The 21,724-nt window shown below is 35.8% G+C and overlaps 1 protein-coding gene across 3 annotated transcripts in view; it reads left to right on the top strand.

Moving 5' to 3' along the window:
- Positions 1 to 18,839, top strand: part of LOC309703788 (uncharacterized protein) — a 37,302-nt gene extending 18,463 nt beyond the window's left edge. For 2 of the 3 annotated variants that reach the window (XM_082528685.1, XM_082528686.1), the window contains exons 7-31: positions 73 to 207; positions 961 to 1,059; positions 1,158 to 1,219; positions 2,064 to 2,724; positions 4,133 to 4,282; positions 4,864 to 4,992; positions 5,633 to 5,671; positions 6,066 to 6,194; positions 6,281 to 6,407; positions 7,161 to 7,331; positions 7,409 to 7,443; positions 10,452 to 10,607; positions 10,704 to 10,838; positions 11,261 to 11,299; positions 11,397 to 11,537; positions 12,267 to 12,355; positions 12,469 to 12,492; positions 13,174 to 13,306; positions 13,462 to 15,597; positions 15,686 to 15,746; positions 16,397 to 16,510; positions 16,593 to 16,871; positions 17,197 to 17,313; positions 17,415 to 17,536; positions 17,620 to 18,839. In XM_082528685.1, the coding sequence (XP_082384811.1) occupies positions 73 to 207; positions 961 to 1,059; positions 1,158 to 1,219; positions 2,064 to 2,724; positions 4,133 to 4,282; positions 4,864 to 4,992; positions 5,633 to 5,671; positions 6,066 to 6,194; positions 6,281 to 6,407; positions 7,161 to 7,331; positions 7,409 to 7,443; positions 10,452 to 10,607; positions 10,704 to 10,838; positions 11,261 to 11,299; positions 11,397 to 11,537; positions 12,267 to 12,355; positions 12,469 to 12,492; positions 13,174 to 13,306; positions 13,462 to 15,597; positions 15,686 to 15,746; positions 16,397 to 16,510; positions 16,593 to 16,871; positions 17,197 to 17,313; positions 17,415 to 17,536; positions 17,620 to 17,694 (5,358 nt within the window). In that variant the 3' untranslated portion in view covers positions 17,695 to 18,839. The remainder of the gene's footprint in view (positions 1 to 72; positions 208 to 960; positions 1,060 to 1,157; positions 1,220 to 2,063; positions 2,725 to 4,132; positions 4,283 to 4,863; positions 4,993 to 5,632; positions 5,672 to 6,065; positions 6,195 to 6,280; positions 6,408 to 7,160; positions 7,332 to 7,408; positions 7,444 to 10,451; positions 10,608 to 10,703; positions 10,839 to 11,260; positions 11,300 to 11,396; positions 11,538 to 12,266; positions 12,356 to 12,468; positions 12,493 to 13,173; positions 13,307 to 13,461; positions 15,598 to 15,685; positions 15,747 to 16,396; positions 16,511 to 16,592; positions 16,872 to 17,196; positions 17,314 to 17,414; positions 17,537 to 17,619) is intronic. The other variant, XM_082528687.1, reaches the window with a different exon arrangement.
- Positions 18,840 to 21,724: the final 2,885 nt, after the last annotated feature.

Here is a 21,724-nt window from a genome sequence, read left to right on the forward strand (position 1 = left end):
ATTCATCCTGTCATGATCACATCTATATTTGGTGTAACTTTGTCTTTTTTCTGTTTTGTTTTGTTTTCATAGTGTGATAAACCTTTACCTCCAACCATGGTGAGGCTGGAAGGGGTTTATGATTCAATTTCATACAATGATGTGGTTGCTGCTGTGGGGTTTTTTGGAAAAACCAAGTCAGTTCTATTGTTGAGGGCCAAACTGCAGGTATGCACAGTTAGAGTAAAAAGAGTGTGTATGTCTTTTTGCTGTAAAAGTGTACCATTTCATCTTTCCACATTAGCAATAACAAAGTATGTGATAGGTATCAAAGTTTAATTACGTGGGAAGTGGCGGAGCATGGAAAGAGGAAGAAACCCACTAAATGATAAATTTGCAATTGCTTTTATACTGATATTGGAGATGATGGAGTGCCCTTCTACTTTGCTTTTGTTTTGCTACTTGGCATAAAATCTTTATCCTAAACATCTTTGCACTGACGTCATTAACAAGGAACTGCTGTTTGGTCTAGAGTGTCGTGCTGAGCAGTCAGTATTCTTAATGAAGCTGGTTAATGACTTGCATGTATAAATCCCAATCAGAATTTAAGAGCCATCTTGAAGTTGTTGAATCTGTTTCAGAATGTGTCAAACAAAACGTTATTGATATTCAACGTAAAGTTACTTCTACAGGTAATCAATAAAGGGTTAAATTTTCTGTGTTGGAATATCGTTTCCTGCTCTGGATCAACATGTGCAAGTTACTGTTGCAGGGCTAAAACAGCAGTTCAGTAACTCACTGGATGTGGCTTTTAAAGGCTTGAGACTTAAGAAAGAAAGTGAATAAACGTAACAATGCCTAATTCTAACTAAAGAAAGCAGATTTCCAAAGACCTTTTAAATTTAGGAATTTGTTAGTGAATACGTTGTGAGCTGATGTTCATAATTGTAGTAAGCAATCATCTTGGATGTTTATATATAGGCAGTCGCGTGTTTTGAGAAGGAGGAAGATGCTGAAAAATTGAGAAAAATGAAGAAACTCAGTGTGAAAGGAGTGCAAGTCGCTGTTGTGAAAGGAAAGGTATTTAACCTCTTCTATCTTTATTTGTCTTTAATTTGAGAGTATGCACAATCAGTAATCAGAGTAATCCAAAATAAATCTTCTTTTTTTTTTAAAAGGATGCTGTTTCTAAGAGACCTCTTCTAACTTGTTCAACAGAGCAAAAGAATCGCCCTCAGCAGTAAGACATGCCTCACATGTACTCCCCCCCCCCCCCCCCAATAATTATAAATATTCATCTATACCAGTGGCATTTTGTGTCCTCTGTGAGAGGGGAAAAAATTAATTTGTTTGATTCAATATAATTAGAATTTGCTGTAGTTGCTGTACCTCCTTTTTAACTTGTACCTTATTACAATCAATATTTAGTCCAAAAGTGCTTAAAGTTTATTTTAATCACAGGAAGGAATCAGTATTATTAACTTAGATCACAGTTTGTTTAGCATAAACTCTGCAGGTATAAGAAGGTGCCATCAAAAAGTTATCAGTCTTTAAAAATTACAAATCATACCTCAGCCCTAACAGCACCAGATGGCTGCCCTTCACTGAGCCTGGATCTGTTGAAGGTTTCTTCTTGTTAAAAGGAAGTTCTTCCGTCCCACTGTTGTGTTTTTTTCATTGGGGGGCCATCCAATAGTTGGGGATTTCTTTACTGTTAACTCTGACTTTTAGATGTGGCTCCTTGCAACTTCATACACTTCCCCAAAGTTAAATTTAGGTTTTAATTGTTACTTTTTAAAACACCGGAGTAGTGAAGCAGACACAAAAGCAAGTGGACTGAATGGGACTTCCACTTAGTAATCTGAAATCAGCAGTCCATACACACCTAACAAACAAATTTAAATCAGGTATACTTTATTTTATTTGCTGATTCCCAGAAATGTTTGATCGCAAATCATATGTTTGGATATAAAGCCTTACAAAGGAAGGACTGTCTGACAGAGTTGACCATATCATTCAAAACATTTCCTTGTATTTCTCTATTTTTGTCTCATTTTTTTTCCATTTACATGTTTCCTTCACAGTGAATCTTCCAAGTTTGGTATTATTGCACCTCAAACCACTGAATCCACTTCCACAGGAAGGATTACCTCTCTGTTGGTCTCATTTTCTTCAAAAAAAATGAAAACAGCAAAAAACAGTAATGTGCCTGCAATAAGACGAGTGGAGTTGGTTGAGGCAAAAGAAGCAGCTTCAAAACTTCCATTCAGAAGTTCAGTTCTGCCTCACAATGGTGGCTCTGAAAAAACAGTTGAGTCCAGTGAATGTGAAACCAGTGCTATTGAATCTGTGGTTGCACCTACTGAGTCAGGCCAGGTGGAAACATTTACAAACACGAACGTTACTGAACCAAACAAAGTCACAGAAACCATCTCTCAGCTAAGCTGGTGCTCAGTGGTGGCTTCTGAAGCAGAAACGGGCTCGATTATGGCAGCCCAAGAATCTGCAGTGGTATCTGACGACAAAGACAAGGTTGGTGCAACAACAAGTTTAACATCCAATGAGATGATGCAGCAGGAGGATTTCACCAAAGCCAATGTTGAGGCAACAGACACAGAACCACTGAAGTCTGGAAATACAGGAGACTCCACTGTTACCTCCCTGACTGTTGGGGAGAAGCTGGATGAAATGTACACAAAGTTCACTTCAGCTTGTTCAGGTTTTAGGAAAGCACTAAGACCAAATGTAAGTTTTCTCTAAAGCACTTACATTCATCACTAAGTTTCAAACATGTGCTCCCATTTTACAAATATGTTAGGAGTTGCATCTCGTTCTTTAATACATTGGTTCAATCACATTCACTCTCGTCATTCTTAGATGACACTCAAAGAAAATACCCTAAATAGTGTGAAGTGTAGTAATATACAGGTTATCAACAGGTTTTTAAAGACCTTACAACTTATTATGGGCCATTATTATGGGACTTATCATGGTATTATGGGCTTCTGAAAGAAGAGTTATCAGGTTTCTCAAATGAGATCATTTGGACAGCCTAAGAGTTGTCCGCTATATTGGATATGATATAACCACTGAGCACAGATAGTATAAATAAAACATGCTCACAAGGGAAATTTATTCTACTACTACTTTGTGAGTGGTCCCTGGTGAAATCAGCTGCAATGAGTGTGCTGACTCAAAACCTCTTTACAATTTCCCTATAGGTAGCAGATTGGTGCAGTTTGAATGACAGATAGCAGCTTGTTTGCAAACATTTGCTAACTACTAACAGAGTAGTAATAAAACCTAAGAAATTGGAAAGCAAACAATCACCCAATTCGGCGTTTTATATCCAAAATCTGGCAATCTGCTAATATCAAAAGCTGAAGTCTAGAGTCTAATGTATTACCCCTACATTGTCATACATCAATAAGGCTGACGCCACTGGATGTTTCAGCACCATCAATCCTTAAGCACTGTAATTAATGCCAGTTGCACTATAGATAACGTTAATACTGAGCTTTTTTTTTTTAGTCAATTTATCCACCTGTGTTCCAATTAAATGAAAACAGGTGTCATTTAATTCGTATTATGCTTAAATATTTTATAGTCCTCTTAACAATCGCATTATGAAAGGTTCATTGTCTTCTAGAGGGATAGATTTAGATTCACAGACTGACATAGACAGTCTTGTCCAGTACAATCTACCTTATGTACCAATGTAGCTTACATTACGCAGGTAAATTCCAAGTTGGTCCCAGGAGTAACACTCCTTTGACCTTTGAGACACTATTATATCTTTGCAGATGGTTTTTGTAGCACTGGTTACCTCTGTCGTGAAACCTAAAAGCGTTTCCATCCTCTACTCATTACTGCAAACACATTACTCTCATTACACCTACCCCAACTTTATGGTCTATATAATTACGTCACAATATCCCTTCATTACTTACTCAATACGGAGATGGAAAACAACATAAGAACATAACACAGTAAACAATGAAGAGTGTACAAGTAATGTAAAGCTTTTACAAATGGGAGTGATTATTTTTTTTAAACAGACCTGGATTTATGTATTTTTGTACTAATGTAAAAAAAAATTAATATGCCAACTTTTTTTAATCTAAAATCACCCAAACCATCACTTTTTTTCCAGTTTACAAATAAAGTGTTGTTAATCACCTACCTGCCAAAATATGATGAATATGCTGACTGCTACACAGAAGAGGAGGTTGCCAATCTACTCATCCCATTCGGATTTCAATATTTGGACGAAAACATCTACGTTAGTCCTCAGATGCGCATGGTAGGCACCAGGTTTATTAATGCTCTGCATATACAGACATTCGACAAGTTTTCACAGGAATCCTTTCATATATGAAGTAAACCCTATGATTTAGCAGAAATAACCTGAAGTAGTTACTTTCTCTATGACTATCAGTCTCTCACATTGTTTTGGAAGAATTTTGGCACACTCTTATTTACAACCTTAATACTGTTCATAGAAATTTCATTTATGCACAGCTCTCTTAGAGTCCCTCCACAGCATTTCGATCCGATTAAGGTCTGGGCATTGGCGCTGTCATTGCAATACCGTCTTTTCTTTTCTTTACTTCTACCTGTAAAATCTTTATAAACTTTTACTTTATAGAAATGCTTCCAATTAGTGATATGATTTAATCGAACACTTTTGTTTAGCAGCACCTGAGTGCTACTTGTACTCTTAATTCCTATAAAAGCACCAAGGGTTTACTTAGTTTTTCATAGGACTTGGGAAACTTTCTTTTTTACTTTCACTTCTTTTGGCTGTATCTCTCCTTGTTCCTTTATCAGAGCTTGTAGCTGATTAGAATACTAATTAATGTGTTTTCTAAATTTTCTTTTTAGGCCTTTGTGCTCATGCCTACTGTGCAAGACATGCAAAACATCATCAGAGCCACAAAGAAGATCAGCTTTGTTCTCAATAAGTCTGCACTTCATTTGAAGCCCTTGAGCTACGCCCTTCCAATGAATCCAGTAAGCAGAAGTGTAAAATACTGCTGATTATTATTGCAACATTTAAAAAATGTAATTTTAAAACAAAGCATTTATATAAATTATCCGTGACCTTCATCCCATGGTTTGGTTCTATGGTTCTTATTTAAAGGAAGTTAGACTGAAAGTAATTTTATATCTGTTTTTCAAAGCATTGAGCAGAATCAAATTTCATTAACAAATGTATGGTGTCTATCAGTAGAACTAGGTGTGACCTTTTCAGTCTGGGTTCATGTAGTGCCTAAGCAAAGTTGAGAGTCCGAAAATCTGGTTTAAAAAAAGATATAAATGTAAAAACAGGAGAAGACACCTAATCAACCTAAGAATAAGATTTTTGTCATGCTTTGATAACGTAGGATAATAGCTCAGCCATCTCATTTATAAAAAAAAAACAAAACAAAACATTGTTTAGGCCATATAGATTTCAATTAATATATTACAATCAGAAAGTAGTATAGAAAGTAATGTCAGTAATATGTTTTATTTCACAATTTAAAATTGTGAAATAAAACAAAATAAATAAAAAAAATTGTATTTTCAATGCACTGAATCTGAAGTTTGTTCGTTTTTTTACATTAGCTGGATATTTACCATTGCCACCATCTACCTTTGTTTCTTTCAGTTTGGATTTTATAAATCTATCATGAAAAAATTGCCTTATGTAAGTAATATAGTATTAAATTACTCTCTTTTTTTAAATGTGAATTAAAATTACTGCTGGTGGTTTACAATTTATCACATTAAATCTATAAAACCATGGATAAAAGTTTTAGAAGTGGCAGAAATTTTGTTTTTCATACAATTTGTTTAATTTTCAAATAAATAAATAAATACATGTTTACATGCATTTGCATGCATTTGATTTATTTGTCATTAAAAGTTTTTGAAATGTATGAAATACTTTTGATCTTTCTATCACGATATCATGGGAACGTAAAAATATTTTATTTGTGCTAAAACCTTTGGAAACCATCAGCAGTCGTGTTTAGTTGGAGAGAAGTAGTACTGATGTATGTGTGTCTCTGGTTAGTTTGAAAATGTACCTTTTCTCGAAGCAGGAGATGACTGATGATGGATCAGCAATAATCTACATCAAGAACATCTCACAAAGGGAAGCCAAGGATCTCAGAAAAGCTTTGAAAAAGATTGATTCTGTGAAAAACTATCTGCCTTTGCTCAACAAGGTATACACACACACACACTTACCTAGACATTCATGTTTAGGCGAATTCTGTGCATCTTATCTCCAATATTTTTATGTGTTATCCAGGTGTTTGTCGAATTTAATTCAATTTATGATGCTGATCGACTCGGAGTTTGGTACAGCCTCCTCAGACGGGGCTTTTGCCACACGGTGTACAGGTTGAAAATACCACGAATTGAAAGCACATCACAACGTAAGTATTTGTTTTTTATGACAATAAGAAAAATACACATAAGTTGCACTTTGCAAAAGTTGTAACAAATTTAGGTAGCACAGTACAATAAACATAGGTAACATGTGGTTAAATAAAGTTTAGCAAAAATTTAGCTTACTGTTAAAAATAATGTTTTACAAATTTTTATCAGTTATTTTGTGTTTGTGATTCATTTGGGCAAGTATTTTCATTCGTAATGCTCATAATTATTAATTTGTTATATTTTAACCCAAGCCTAATTGAAAGTAAAAAGCAATGATAAATGTGCACACATTGATAAGTTCAAAAGAGAATTAGGGCTGCTGAAAAAAACAACAATTGGGTTAATCAAGACTTCTTTTCAAATTCAGAAATATAACTTTAACTTCAGAACTCTGAGATATTTAATATATAATATACTTAAAGGCATTTTATCTTTTCTTTTCTTTTTTTTTCTTTTTCTTTTTTTTTTTTTTGTGCGGTTGCCTAAATTGACTCTGGATCTCCCTCTAGATGCAACAGAGGGAGTTTGGTCTTTGGTATCTTGCCAGTTGAATTTGAAGTTACATATAATGAGCATTAAGGGAAAAGAAACCATTTGATTAGCAGCAGCAACAACAAACTAAAGCCATAAAGTGATGGTAATAATCGCAGCATAATTGTCACAAAGGAAACTAAAACACAGCTATTGTGAACCAATGTTTTTGCAATTCTTCAGATAATTTTACAGTCACTTTATTTTTGCTTGTGCAGCACCCAGACTGGCATCCAAAGCATTTCCAGACACCAAGAATGTTACTGAAGGGGCAGTTGTCCCAACAGCAAATTTTGGTGTTCCACAGGGCAGCACTTCACCATTTTGGGTCACGATGACCACTTATCCCTTTGTGTTCCCTACCGTCTCCCCTTGGTTCATCATCCCAGGTGAGAGAAACGGTTGAAACACATAATTTATATCCAGTGTGTAAGTGACTGTGACTATATTCATTTTTCATTACTAGATTTTTTGACTGTCAATGGACTAAATGACATTGAGGTAAGCTTGTCTTCTCATATCATCAATTTTGATTTAATTTTATATTAAATGTGCACATTTTAACAAGTCTCAAACTCTTGTTTTTCTTTTTGATTTTTTTTTAAATGGATTAACACAACATAAAAAATTTGATCTTTCCTGACTTCCTGATGTTAATGAAGCTTGTCCTGTCTAAGGCCTCAGTCACACAGGCTTTAAGACTGATAGGGAACCCTTGGTATCCATCGGTCCCTAGGAAATATGTGTATTGCCTCACTGGTTGGTCAATGTTCCTGGAGGTTGCAGACAGTTGCTAAGTAGAATCAGTCACAGGAAAGTATACAGTGTGTTATGGATTCAAATATTGAGGAGGGATACAAAACAACACTGGTCCAGGAGGGTTAGGTCAAACGATGATTTTAATGAACACACACGTGGGGAGATGAACACTTACACAATCAGCGTCGATCTCCTCCTAACAATACACAAGCAGTTGTTTTATAGCATCAGGGTATTATTACTAGGGATGGGTTTTTATAATCGATTTATCGATTAAAATCGATTCTGGCTTGGATAACGTAAAATCGATTCATTAAAATCCTGAATCGATTTTTTAATATAAATTTATTTTGCCCGAAATGCCAGAATCTGGTGAAATCTCACAAAATTTCAACAACCACCAAACAGCTAAGACAATAAATGAGAGCAGGTACACGGCTTCTGCACAAAGACGTAAACACACAGCACAACCCGCGGTTCAGAATCAGTTAGATGTCGCCTTTCTCACGGTCGGGGCTGAAAGCCGACAGCTCGCTGATTCTGATCTGTCGGCGGGTCGGCGCTTTGTGTTCACGCCCTTTATGCGCCGATTCTAAAGCTGTTAGTTTGATGTCTCTCCAAACAATATTGACTGAACCAGCAGCAAAAGAAGATCCAAACTACGCTTCACATAAACATCGTCATGAATTCACTCTTACTTTTACTGTTTTGCTTTGATCACGATGCACAGCTCTCTCTCTCTCTCCCTCTCTCTCTGTACTTCAAGAACAGTTTCCCGTCTAAAAATCTATTTTCTGCATTATTTGCTTGCTTGTTACGCACAAGTCTACCGTTGTTTACAGCGCTGTCGGCCGACGTTTTTTTTTTTAATATATATACTTCCGAAAAGAAAACCTAATTTCTGCCGTACAATACTGAAGAAATTTAAACTTTTTTAAATTATGCAAAACGCTTAGCCGTGTCTCTAATAAAACCGCTGTAACTCCAGAGGCAATGTTCATGTGTTGATTAATGGTTTTCTTTCGTTTTTGATGTACTGCAGAAAATTTTTATAAAATCCCAGGCCAGGAAAATCACCTTCATGTTTTTCTGTGTTTTATCCTCAGGTACTTTGACACAAAGGCATCTGCTGTAATGCTCACACCTTTGATAAAGTCTTGCATGTGTCAGCTTCCTTTTTCTTGATACAAAAATATGTAAATGTACTGATCTGAATTATAATATTTCTGACTGTCAAAATTTCCCAGATTCAAATTGAATTGAATTGAATCAATTGAATTAAATCGAATCGTGGATCGAATCGATTCGGGACCTTGTGAATCGGAATTGAATCGATTCTAGAAATCAGTGACGATACCCAGCCCTAATTATTACGCCCCCTCTTGCGTTAAGCAGATACAACACATGCATAAGTTAAAACCACAAACGTTCTGTCAATGACTTTTGACACAGTTTGAAAAGAACATTGTCTCCGTCTCCACGCCACGTCCTGCAACAAAGTGTCACTTATGCAGGCACAAAATGCGGTTACAAGCGAAATATATCTGAACTCTTACCTAAATATGATTCTACCTACTGTGTGTGTGTGTGTGTGTGTGTGTGTGTGTGTGTGTCGACCTCAATTGCACTCTGTCTCACCTCTCACCTCACCAACTAAAGCTCACAACCTTTTACCAGACAGAAGCCACTCTCATATGTATAACAATCTAACTGAATCTATATACGGAATATATTGAATAAATGCTTTAATCAAATGCTACTACTCAAAGCTTAATTAAAAAAAGATATAAATGAATAAAAGATAATAATGAATAACTTGAGTCATGTATGTTTTGTAAGCTTGTAGGCAATCCTTCCATAGCTCTAACTCACTTTGCACAAATAGTTATAACTGCACCTGGAATAAAGGTTAATATGTTGCCTGTATGTTTAAACATCTGAAGGCCCTCTTAAAGCTATCTGTTATATTGTTAAGGCAATGCTAATGCTGTAGATTATATTGTAGCGGTAAAATAATTTGTTCAATTTCACAAGTGCCACATAAAAAATACTTCCTTGTGATTTCTTTTGTTGGTAATGAATTGCCACAGTTGCCTGTAGTATATGTGGAGTATATACAAACACTTGACCCTTACTAGTAGTCATAATGAAACTATGAAACATGTTGGTTACAGTTGCAAGGCAGGACTTTTACTTTGAAAGGAATGGTCTCTGTTTAAAGTTTACATGATACTTTTTAAAGCGTCATTACCACTTGGTTAGTCAAAGGCGAGTGTTTGCAGAAAAGTTGCCATCATTAGTATAAACTACAAACAATCTCAAAAAAATCTTTTTCACGTTTAAAGCAATAACAGACTTTTTAGACACAGTACTATTTTGTGACAAGGTGGCAACAGCCAACACCTTTCAATGCTCATATGGATAATACACTTTTTTTCCCCTGGAGACCAGGGCTTATATTAGTTAATGCTGGCTATGGCTCTCATATTACAGAACCTGCACGCTATCTCACATGGCAAATTACTGTCTTGAATTGTTAAAGTTGACCCAAACTTGGAGCGAGTAACTTTTAATATTCCAAATTGGCAACCACTGTGCATAGGAAGTTAGCAAAATTATATCTGATGTGCAAACACACACTTGGTGAAATGTAACCCGTTCATCAAAGGCAGTATATTGTACAGGTGTTACAGTTCTTATTTTCCTTTAACCCTCAAGATTCTTTTGATTTTGAATCTTGTGTCTTGTAGAAAGCTCAGCCTCAAGGTTCCAGGTTCTCCACAATCATGTTGACTGGTTTGCCAGAAGAAAACTACAAGTACGAGGACGTCACCATGCTGGTGCAGCATTATTTCCTGGATACTGTACTGTTCTACAACTTGATAGTAATACCTCTGCAGAGGAGGGTAAGGAGTAGCAGCTGCAGACTGATACAAACAGATATTTCATATTTATAGAACTTTGTCATGGTCTTTAATCTTTCCTTCTTGAATTGCCTCCAGGCTTTTGTGTTTTTCAGTGACTGGAATGCGTGCTGTGATTTTGTCCAAGATCACATTAAAAATCCAATTTCTGTTGGAGGCCGGGTGCTCGACATCCATTTTGTGTTACAGGACATGCATCCTGGGACCAGTCAGGTATGGAAACTGGAGAAAGCTTAACTGATCAACACGATACCATCTTGCTTTTCCCAAGCAAACCCACATTTTGGAATTTTGGATACTATAATTGATCCTACTGAAATGATACTTTGTCACATTTTAATACCAAGATATTTATTTTTTTGTTTTATTTTTTTATTAAAGTTTTTGTTTTTGTTTTTTTGTCAGAGACTGAACTTTAATAATCCGTCGATAAGTGTCAGTAATTGTCAATAAATGCATAATGCACGAATCGGCATTAAATAAGGTTTAATTATGAAACAAAATCTTACATTTATTCTTCACCCTTTAGAAATTACTCTGATCACAAGTTTGGTTGTATATTTATGAATTTAAAAACAATACGCAATAACATTTTTCTTTAAAATTTTAACATTTGTCATTTAATTTTTTCTCAGGAGACAATGTACAGAACCATGATGCAATGGAGCAATGCTGTAAGTCTCTCGTCACCTGAATAAATCTGTTTTGATGTAAAGCTGCAGTTTTTTGTTTTTCCCACATCCTTCACAACAACTCTTGGTTGTTTTTCAGCACGTTCCAGATTCAGACTCTCTGGAGGAGCGACTGCTGTGTGTGGAGACCACTGAAATGCTGATGTCCCTTGTCACAATGGTCATGGATGTGGTGGCATCCTTTGCTTCTTTTGTCAGATTCCTGCCGCTTGCCAACAGGGTACGATAGTTCAAACAGTAGCATTTATTTTACATTTTAGTGTAGAGCACAGCGATTGACAGTGTCTGCAGATCTTTTTCTGCTGTGTTTTGTTCAAACCAGCTGTAAAATATTCAGAAAGTCCTAAATGTAATTTTCAAAAAGGTAAATCAGTAAAGCTGGTGAAACCTGTGATGCGAACTACATTATAAGGGTGCATAAATGTGACCTAGAACCTCATCATATTTTAATTAATTGTTACACATTTTTGATAGGCAAAAGTATGTAAGCTTAAGGATTATTAGCATCTTATTGAGACCAATTTGAATCCATTTGGTTTGGAAAAATTTGTGCAAAGGGTTTTGTGGTACTGAACACCTCTGCAAATGCACCTTTAGGAAATTGTCAGTGTTTTCTGCATAAGAGACCAGCAGTTCTTCTCAACGTAATAATGCTGTGACAGCATGCACAAAATGAAAGATTGTTGAAAGTTCTGATTTTTAATGCTGCAAGAGGAAGAACAATGTGTCAACAAAAAACATGATGAGCAAAATAATTTTGCTGCTCTTAAATTTCATTCATCCATTTTAATTCTTAAAGAATTAAAAAATACGGGACTGTCTGCCAAATGTTATGTTCCTACCTACTTTAGCAAACCTGTGTTTGTAATACCTTCCTATTTGGCTAGAGACATATTTTATTCTTGTTTTAATTTTTCCTCCTTTGGTTCTTTCTCTTCTTCTACCTCAGATATACATTGAAATGGCTGAATCCAGTGGTGTAACAAAAGTGTTGGAGAATATCTTCTCAAGAGACTACATAGCTATGAACAAGATTTGGTATGTTTGTTATGGCAAGATAAATACAAATACGGTATTTCAAAGAGTCTATAAGATTGGGGTTGTCTTTACTTATTCTTGAGTTAACCCATTCCTTTTTTTCTCCTATACAGGAGCAAAGTTGGACGCATTGAATCGTGAGTATTGTTTCCTGTAATTATTCTTTAAGTCTTTTTGTTTAGGGAGCCGAAACATCTCAGCAGTAGTAATAAATTGTATTCAGTATGATTACTGGTTCATCTCAAAAAAACAACTCAAATTTAGTTAGAGGCACGTGAGGATGAATCATCAAGTATTCAGTGAACATTTGAGCCACTGTGGGTGGATAACTAAATACCATTAGTTATTTGTTGGTTGGACAAATGTTTTTAAAAACTACACTGCATTACAACACAACATTACACCAGAAAAGTCTAGTAAAATTTGTTTTTCATATAATTTGGCACAGTTGGAAGTAGGTTAAATGATTTCTTGATGCCTGCTCAATCATCCAGGTATGTCAATCTTCAAAAGTTGATTCTGTTCATCTGAGTGGTATAAAAGTGTTATAAGATTGGGTGACGAAACCTTTACTACCTCTGAAAACGCTATGTCCAGATCAACAGAATCAACTTTTGGAGAGGTTAACTGATTCATTTAATCAGTAATGAAAAGAGAAAAAAAAGTTGCACCTCTTATTTGTTCAGGAATACTAGCTGAGAACTTGGATGTTGCATTTCTTGCTTCACTAATTCATCTTATAGTCAGTCATTCTTTGAGAACTAAACAGCTTTTACTATAATTTTTTTCTTTTTTTTTTAATTTCATTTTAATTTCAGTTTGAAGAGCCTCAAAGAGTGTCTACAAGACTTCAGTGAGAACACACCCAACCCTGACCTGGACACTCACTTTGTTGAATTTCACAATTTCACAAGAACTATTCAAGGAAGCAGTACACAGAGCGAGGATAAAGTTAGTGCAAACATTTGCAAAGTTTCTTATTTTTAAAACTGCATTTCAATATAAGATGTAGGATGTTGAAGTTACACAAAGTATTTCAGCAGTGATTATTAAGCCAACCATTTTAGTGCTTCAGAGTTTGTTCTTTGCTCTCTTTTCATTGACAGGATGATTTTGTAGATGAAATTGTATCTTCAGAGCAACATGATGAAAATTTCAACATGGAGGACTTTGTTGTTATTGATGAAATTGGTGAAGACATAGCAGAAGAAGATGTCAACCGCAAACGTTCTTCTTTAGCTAAAAAGATCTCCAGAGAGGAAAGAGAAGGGCGAAGCTCAGATGCGTCATCTACCTTAAAACAGACCTTAACAAGGTCCTCAAAAGACTCTAAGAGCTCTGCCTCTTCATTTTCCTCTTTATCTGAGCCGACTGAAACCACTGAGAAAAGCACCTTTTCTTCTAGGGTCAGAAAGACCCATTCTTCACTGTCGATTCCACTTCCTGCCTCCCCTGATCGGAAAACATATCCTAAGTTCAAATCTCCAGAAGAAACGCTAAATTCCTCATCCTTAAATTATAAAACCTGTACATCAAAGATGGCATCAACAGTAGCTGTTGAAGCAACAGTAGAGACTGATCTAACCGATTTTAAGGATGACACAAAAGAGTTGAAGAAAAACAAAAGAGAAGACAGGAAAAAGGATAATGTCAAACATCAAGAGGATGAGGGGGATGATGAAAATTACCAAATCCTTGATTCACTCAATGAGAAAAGTGATAAGCAGATAATTGAAGACAGGAACAAAGATAACGACACGGAAACTGACTCAGTTGGACTTGTGGAAGTACATGGACTGCTTGAGAGAAACTATGAGGTCTGCACAGAGGGCTCCAGTAAAATGGAAACAGATGCTTCTCTCCATATGTTAGAAATTGTTACAGAAGACCAAAAAACTACAGTTGAAGGGGACAGTCATCTGGTCAAAGATGAAGGTTCCACAGTAAATAAGCTGTCTGAGGAAATGACAGGAGATGACAATTCTGATAAAGATTCAGCTGATAAAAATGAAGTGTTGGATTCAAGTGGGAACCAAACTCCAAGGACCAGTGGAGATGGAAGCGGGGAAAAAGAGGAATTGATTTTAGAAGAATCTTTTAAAGTTTCCAAAGATCCTGAGCAAATAACTTTAGAAAAGCAGGACAACAGAGGCTCCTCAGTGGATGACACTAAACAAGAAGGCTTTGAGCTTTTGGATTCAATTGAGGCTCAGATTGAAATACAAGAAGACAACCAGAAACTGGAAACTCTCAGAGACCAAGTATCTAAATCAAAAACAGAAGCCATAGAAGAACAGGATGATTCATTCCAGGTAATTGATTCTGTGGAAGATGAGCCAGTGACCACAGACACAGAGTTAGAAGCTGACAAGAATGTAAAACGAACAAAGAAAAATGATGAAGCTAAAAGAGTTTATAGATCCCCAAGGAGGACTGGACCAGAAAACAGAACATCTAAGGGTGAAGAGAAGGGCAAATCATCAAAGAAACAGACCCAGACTGAGAGAAATGACAGCACCGTCAAGAAGGTCAATAAAGCAGCTGAGGAGATGGTCTATGAGATAGTAGATTCTGTTGAAGATAAATCGATTCAGGATGACTCTTCTATAGAAAGTTCTGGTAGAAGAAGGTCTGTCAGAAGAAACAATGATAAAAAGACATTAACAGAGCCTTTTAACAAACGTGATGGAAAAGAGGATGCTAAGTATGAGATTTTATACTCCACTGAGAACAAGGCTTCTAGTGGCCCACTAACCATCATGACAAGAACAACCAAAGAAGTCTTGAAAAAAGACAAGATACAAACAAGAAGCAGATCTACACCTGCCAGAGATTCACTGGCGCCAAACAAGGAGGAAACTCCAAAGACAAAAGAGAAAGGACCTGTAAAAGAGAGCACGCCAACAAGAAGAAGTCACTTCATAAGAGACCTACATGAGGAGGACGATATTTATAAAATATTGGACTCGGATGATTCTGTTATGCTCACAGAAAAAGCAAAAAGGGGAAGACTAAAGAAAGTAACTATAAAAGGAAATCCACTGAAAGATGATCCGTCTGATAAAGTAGCTGTTGAAGAGGACACATATCAAATTCTTGACTCTGTTGAGGATGAGATAGCCGATGATCAGCTTACCAGAGACCAGAGTACAGAAGAGTCAACTATAGATGATGAAAAAGACACTCTGCCGTCTGTGTCAGACTGCCAAGATAATCAATCAGTGGAGTCCTCAAACCCAGAGGTAAAGTTGCTCTTTAAACATGTGCTCTTTTTTATTTGTAGTGATAATTTAAACTTTAATGCAAAATATTTTGCATGTCTTGTTGTAGGCTTTTGTGACTATAGATGAAGCAGGTGATGACGGGGAGGAGAAAGCAACTAAATATGAAGGTGAGAAAAGTTCAAGATCTGCTTACTGCAAACAGGATGATGGCACAGGTCTGCTATATTCTGTATTTAAATCCAGACTGCTTTTGCAGGGAAATTTCAAAAACTTCCAGATAGATACTTTGAATAACTGTTAATTATCTAAACACTGGGTTATTGTTGACATATTTATTAATGGAAAGTCATAGGCAATTAGCCCAAAAGGAAGACTAGATCTTCTTGAAGATCTTACTTTACTTTTGCATTTTAAGTCAGTTTAAAGAATTTACCAGATATGGAATAAATAAAGTATTGCTTATTCTTATTATTTTTCTTATTGCCATCTGCAATGTGAAACTAATGGAAGTAAATGAAGAAAAATGAGATTATAATAAAAGTAACTTGCAATTGAAATTCAGAGAACGTTTTGGGAGCTACGAAACATTTCTGTTTTTAGAGTTAATGTAAGTCAGAAACTTTCTTTCACTATACATAACAGTTTCAGCATAAAGTTAAACATTATTTTCACTGAAAATTAACAATAATTTGTTTACAGAAATAAAATAGTAGTCCCAGAGTAGTACTCTGTGGCACACCTATAGGACAGTGTTTTCTGTTATGAAAATAAAAGGTTTCAAGTTTAATTTGAGTCTTTATTTGATTTCATGCATTAGAGGAGAATGGGAGCTTTGTAACGGTTGATAAACTGTGGGAGATTGCTGAAAAAGAAAAAGTGGTAACAACCAGGACAAGCGGTCAAGCCAAGAAGAGAACAAGACAGACACATGGTAACACACAAACAACTACATCTGTTACATAGTCATGTCAGACCAACATGAAACTAAAGGAATTTATTGTTTTCTCCTGTAGTGAGAAAATCTACTAGATTGAAGCAAGAAAGCACAAAAGATGAGAGAACAGAATCACTGCCTCCCTCTTCACTTGATTCCTTATCACTTTTATCATCCCCGGACCAAGTGGTGTCTGGATTGTCAAGTGAAGGCCAAACAGAGATTTGGAAATTGGAGGAAGCAGATAGACAATCCAGTATGGAAACCACATCTGCTGGGAAGCAGTCCAGCTCTGACTATGCTGATAGCCAGAGACTAGGAGAGGAGAAGCAAGGACAGAGAAGGACCGCCCGTAAAGGTTCAAGGAACTGTTTTCGCTCACAATTCACACCGAGCTGATTTTAAATGCATCGTTCTAAAAATCAATTTTGAAGTCGATAAAATTATAAAGTTGCAGCTTTCCTGGTTGCCAGTATTTTTTTCTGTCATTATCAGAAGATTTGGAACAACTGAAATTTGTCATTTTTGTTTGGAAAAAAAAGTTAATACTTCAGTGTTACAGTACAAAGCAATTTTTTTTAATTAATACCTTTGAATTAGTTTCTGCAATAGCTGCAAAATAATTTGTTGACAGGTTTAAAGGATTTGTTGACAGTTTTTTTTTTTTTTTTTTTCTTCTTCAGCTTTTGGGAAACAAAGAAGTGATCTTGTCGAACCTGAAGCAAAGCGATCTCGCTCTCAGTCTCCTTGTGTCACTGATAACTTGGACCTGCCGCCTTTTAACCCCACCATCCCACTTGGTGAGAAACAAACACAAATAATAAATAAAATCTGTTTAGTTCCAGAGATTTACTCAGTTATTTTTTTGTAACGTTCTGTTCCTTTTTCTGTTCCTTATCAGGTCAAGAGCATGTTGTCCCTAAAACGGGGTATTTATGTAGCCTGTGCTCAGTTTTCTATGTAGCTGAGAGCACTGCCAAAGACCTACACTGTAGAAGCCAGAGACATTACAATAACCTGCAGGTATGCAAAAACACATACACAAAACTGAATGGATAAAAAGATGTTTTGCTTCCCTTTTATAACCTTTTTTTTTTTTTTTTCAGAAACATCACCAGACAGTTGGACAAACAGCTTCAAGAACATCAACAAGAAAGTCTCAAGACTCCTCTTCGGTCTAATTGTTAATGAGTAGTTGTTTAGCCCATGCTTAAATATGGCCGCTATCTCCTTTGACAGCTAGATTTTTGTTTACTTTGAGAAATAAAGGGCAAAATGATAAGAAGCCAAAGCTGTCAAGTAGGTAAATTGCGGAGTGACATCTTTGATTTGTTGGCACGGCGCTGCAGTTCTGACTGTTTACTTCAGATGTTCTTCTTTAGGCGCCTCAGTGTATAACAGTGTCGACAGTTTGACCATGAAGGATTTAGAGTTTACAATCAGTGAATGCCAAAAAAAATATTTCTGTTCCTAGTCTCGGGAAAACCTGGAAATAACACAGGCCTTAAACTTCTTTAAGCCATTTTGAATTTAACAGTAGATAATTGTGTCTATGGTAAATAACCTTGCCTATGTTTAAAACCATATTGTCATAAAAATATGGTTGCATGTGTGTGTGTGTTTATGGCCAGGAACCATGTATTCTAAATGAAAATAGGCCTACTTAAGAAAATAATAAGAGATATTTTTTTCCACTCTGGCTCAGCAAAATCTGATTATTATGCTGCACATGCTGATGAGAGACCAATGGACGAATGAGTGTTCAAAAGTTATTTTGGATTTATTTACAATGCTTATACGTACAGTGTAAATATGAGCGCATTTAATAAAGATGTTTTCAGATGTGAGGAGGCCTCAGGGTTGACCGAGGACATGCTAGAGAGATTACATGCCTAGGGTGGCTGGTTCTGTTTCTATGCCAGTTATTTATATTTGGTCAAAAATAATTCTGATTGCTTTCATTGTATGACTATACCAGTAATAATAATTAGTATTAATTACAGACACTGTTATCTTTTAAATAATCATTTGGATTACAGTTTGAGCAAAGGCTCAAGCATATGTTACGAAATATGAAAATTATTTATGTTTGTAACATTAATAGCAATAGTAATCTGCCGTAAAAGGTTGATGGGCTATTGCCGACATGGACACACAACTTTGTGAATGTGATGACTTGAGAACGTGGTGACGTGAGGTCAATATTTTTTTTGCTTCAGATGACATTAATGATATGTCATAATGTGATTTAAGAAAAAATACATCTTGCCAGTATTGTAATTTTTGCTGTTAAGATTGCTTCTTACAGTAAATTAATTTTGGGGTCCATGTTTGTTAACTTTGTAATGTCTCTTAACTTGTTCAAAAGTGTTTGCGAAAAAGAAAAATTATTTGGGTTACACAATAATTAACATATAACAATAAGAAACAATAATTAACATGTCACTCATGTCAGTGCAGTGTTCTCCGCTTATGTTAGGCATGCAAGATTTAGTTCAAGGTCAACACCCCACACGTGTGAGTGTGAGTGAGTGAGCATGTGGGAAGAGAGAGTGTGTCTGTGTGTGGGAGGATGTTCTGTCAGAGTTCACTGTTAGATGATTTCTGAGCAGACTGGCTGGGTAATCTCAAGTTTTCCACTTTTCGAGTATAATTCTGTCATATTTGTGCTGGAAGAGGGAGCCATGTTGGAGATACTTTACAGCTTTTAATATCATTAAGCCACCAGGCTGCGGTCTCCCACTGAGGAAGTGGTGAGTAAACAAATGCATTTCAATTCCACGTGAGGATTCATATTTTGTGTTATGATACGGGTTGCGATGTGAGCCACGCCTTCATCCATCTGCCTTGTAGACTGCAACTTTTTAGACTGATTGTAGTGTAGTGTGTAGAAAAAAAGTATAGCATTTATTTGCATAAATGGGCTAAATACCTAATGGAAAACTTACAGAAATTATTATTTCTATTGGAGTAACAGAAATAATAAATAAATATTTATGTTAAGTGTGTCTTTAGAAAAAGTTGGAATGTAATTTTTTTTTTTGTTATGACATTTACTCAGGTGTTTCAAATGTAACAGAATGAAAATGCACTTGCACAATAAAATGTTGTTATTTTTTTTCCATGTATCCATCGGGTTATTGCAGCACAGAGTAAGCTCTTCAGAATGACCTCATATGACAAAAGTAACTTCACCTTATTTGCTCATGCTTGACTCAATAAGTGACAGATTTGTGACTATCAAGAGGATAAAAAAAGGTAGCATGATTATGGTCAGTGGAAAATGTGCAGGTGTAGTTATTTATTGGCGTATTTATTTTATTTAATTATTTACTTAAGTATTTTGAGACTAAAAGAAAAATATTCCAAATGCCAGGAAAGAAAACAGCTTGTTAATCTGACTTTCTTTGACTGTTTAGGGCCTAATTCTCGTGTGTGTGTGTGTGTGTGTGTGTGTGTGTGTGTGTGTGTGTGTGTGTGTGTGTAACCTGGACAGTAACTGCCACATTCTTGGATTCATGTGTGTATGTTAGTTAATCACTAAATGGAAATGCTCATGCTCCTTATCTGCAAACAAGGAACTACGTTTACTTCGAGGTGTTTCATAAAGAAAGAGATTAAATTAGAAAAATCCGATAAAACTTTATTAATCCCTCAGGTGGGTTCCTCTGGGAAATTCTGTTTCCAGTAGCACAGCTCCAACAGAAGCTGCAAAAGGATGCAAGAATAGAAATATACCATATATACACATATATAAATACAGAGTATATAATAGCGATAAGTACACTGTAAAAAAAAAAAAAAGTGCTGTTTTTACAGGAAAACGCTGGCAGCTGGGGTTACCAGGGACTTCCTAAAAAAATACAGCAGCACAGTATATCGCGTTACAGATGCAATATGTAAATTGATTTACAGTGAATGAAACTCACATTAAAACTGTTAAATCTACAGAAAAAAGAAGTTAATTTCACACGTTGATGTTATATATAAATAGACTATTTCCTGTATCTTTTACAAGTAATAAATGCTTATTGTGGATCCATAAATTGTAAAATTAACAGGGAAATATGGAACAAAAAACTAATTTAAAATGGTAGAACAACGGTGAAACTGTGCATATTAAATGGAGCTGCTCTGTATATTATACATAAAATCCATTACTATGCTGTATATTTTATGTTTTAATGTAAAATTTTAACCATAAACCAGCAAATTTGTTACTGCTACGCCTACACCCAAACATGCAAAAATACATCTTGAGAAAACACAAGAGTGGAAAATATCACTTTTGGGAAATTTATTTTGCAGCCAGATTAGCCAAATGACAGCAATTGGATGCATTTTTTCCAACTAACACAATATGCAAGGCACACAGCAACTACACAATTCAATCAGAATATAGGCTATAAAAGCTGTGGAACATTCCTGCAAAGCAAGAACCATGTTCATGAAACAAGCATTTGTTAGACCCTCCACCAGAAAAAGTTAAATAACCTGTTAAGACTTTAAAACAAAAAACACATATTGTGCCAAAAATGATCATAATCACCGTGCAACGCAACACGCACCCTGCTGTCACCACAACCATGGCCCTGGTCAGAAAACACATCAGGAAAACCACGTGGTGAAACACACCTACACATGTGGTCTAGAAACACTGCAGTAGCAGCATGTTTTTTTTTTTTTTTTTATAAAGAACATTCCTTCAAAGCAAGAACATCTTCATGAATTGGCTTCATGCATTCGACCAGTAAAAGGTTCCAGTACACATTGTGGAACAAAATTAACAAAGTAAAACTAACAGTCCACAGAGAGTCAAGATTTAGGCTTAGCGCCACTCGTGGTCGGCGAGATCCTGAATCAGGGTGAGGACTCGAGGGTTCACACTGAGACGACGCTTTGAGTTTTTATTCTCTACTTTGGTTCCTTTTTCTGGGTTTATGGAGAAGAAACACCTGTAGAATAAAAATCATATAAAAGTTTATTAAGCATTTTTATAATTGATCAGTTAAAATACACGTACAAAGTAAGTAAAAATTAAGTATATACATATATACACACAGTCATGGCCATGACCAGTGTGGAGCAGGGAAATTATTTTACTGCTATTGTTAAATAATTGTCATCATTACCATTGCATTAATAATATAATCTGGAGTTTATATTGCATTCAGGGGTTGAACAGTGTGTCTTTCAGAAAGGCTAAAAGTA

Source organism: Aulonocara stuartgranti, assembly GCF_965226115.1.
Source record: "Aulonocara stuartgranti genome assembly, chromosome: 3".
NCBI classification, from domain to species: Eukaryota; Metazoa; Chordata; class Actinopteri; order Cichliformes; family Cichlidae; genus Aulonocara; species Aulonocara stuartgranti.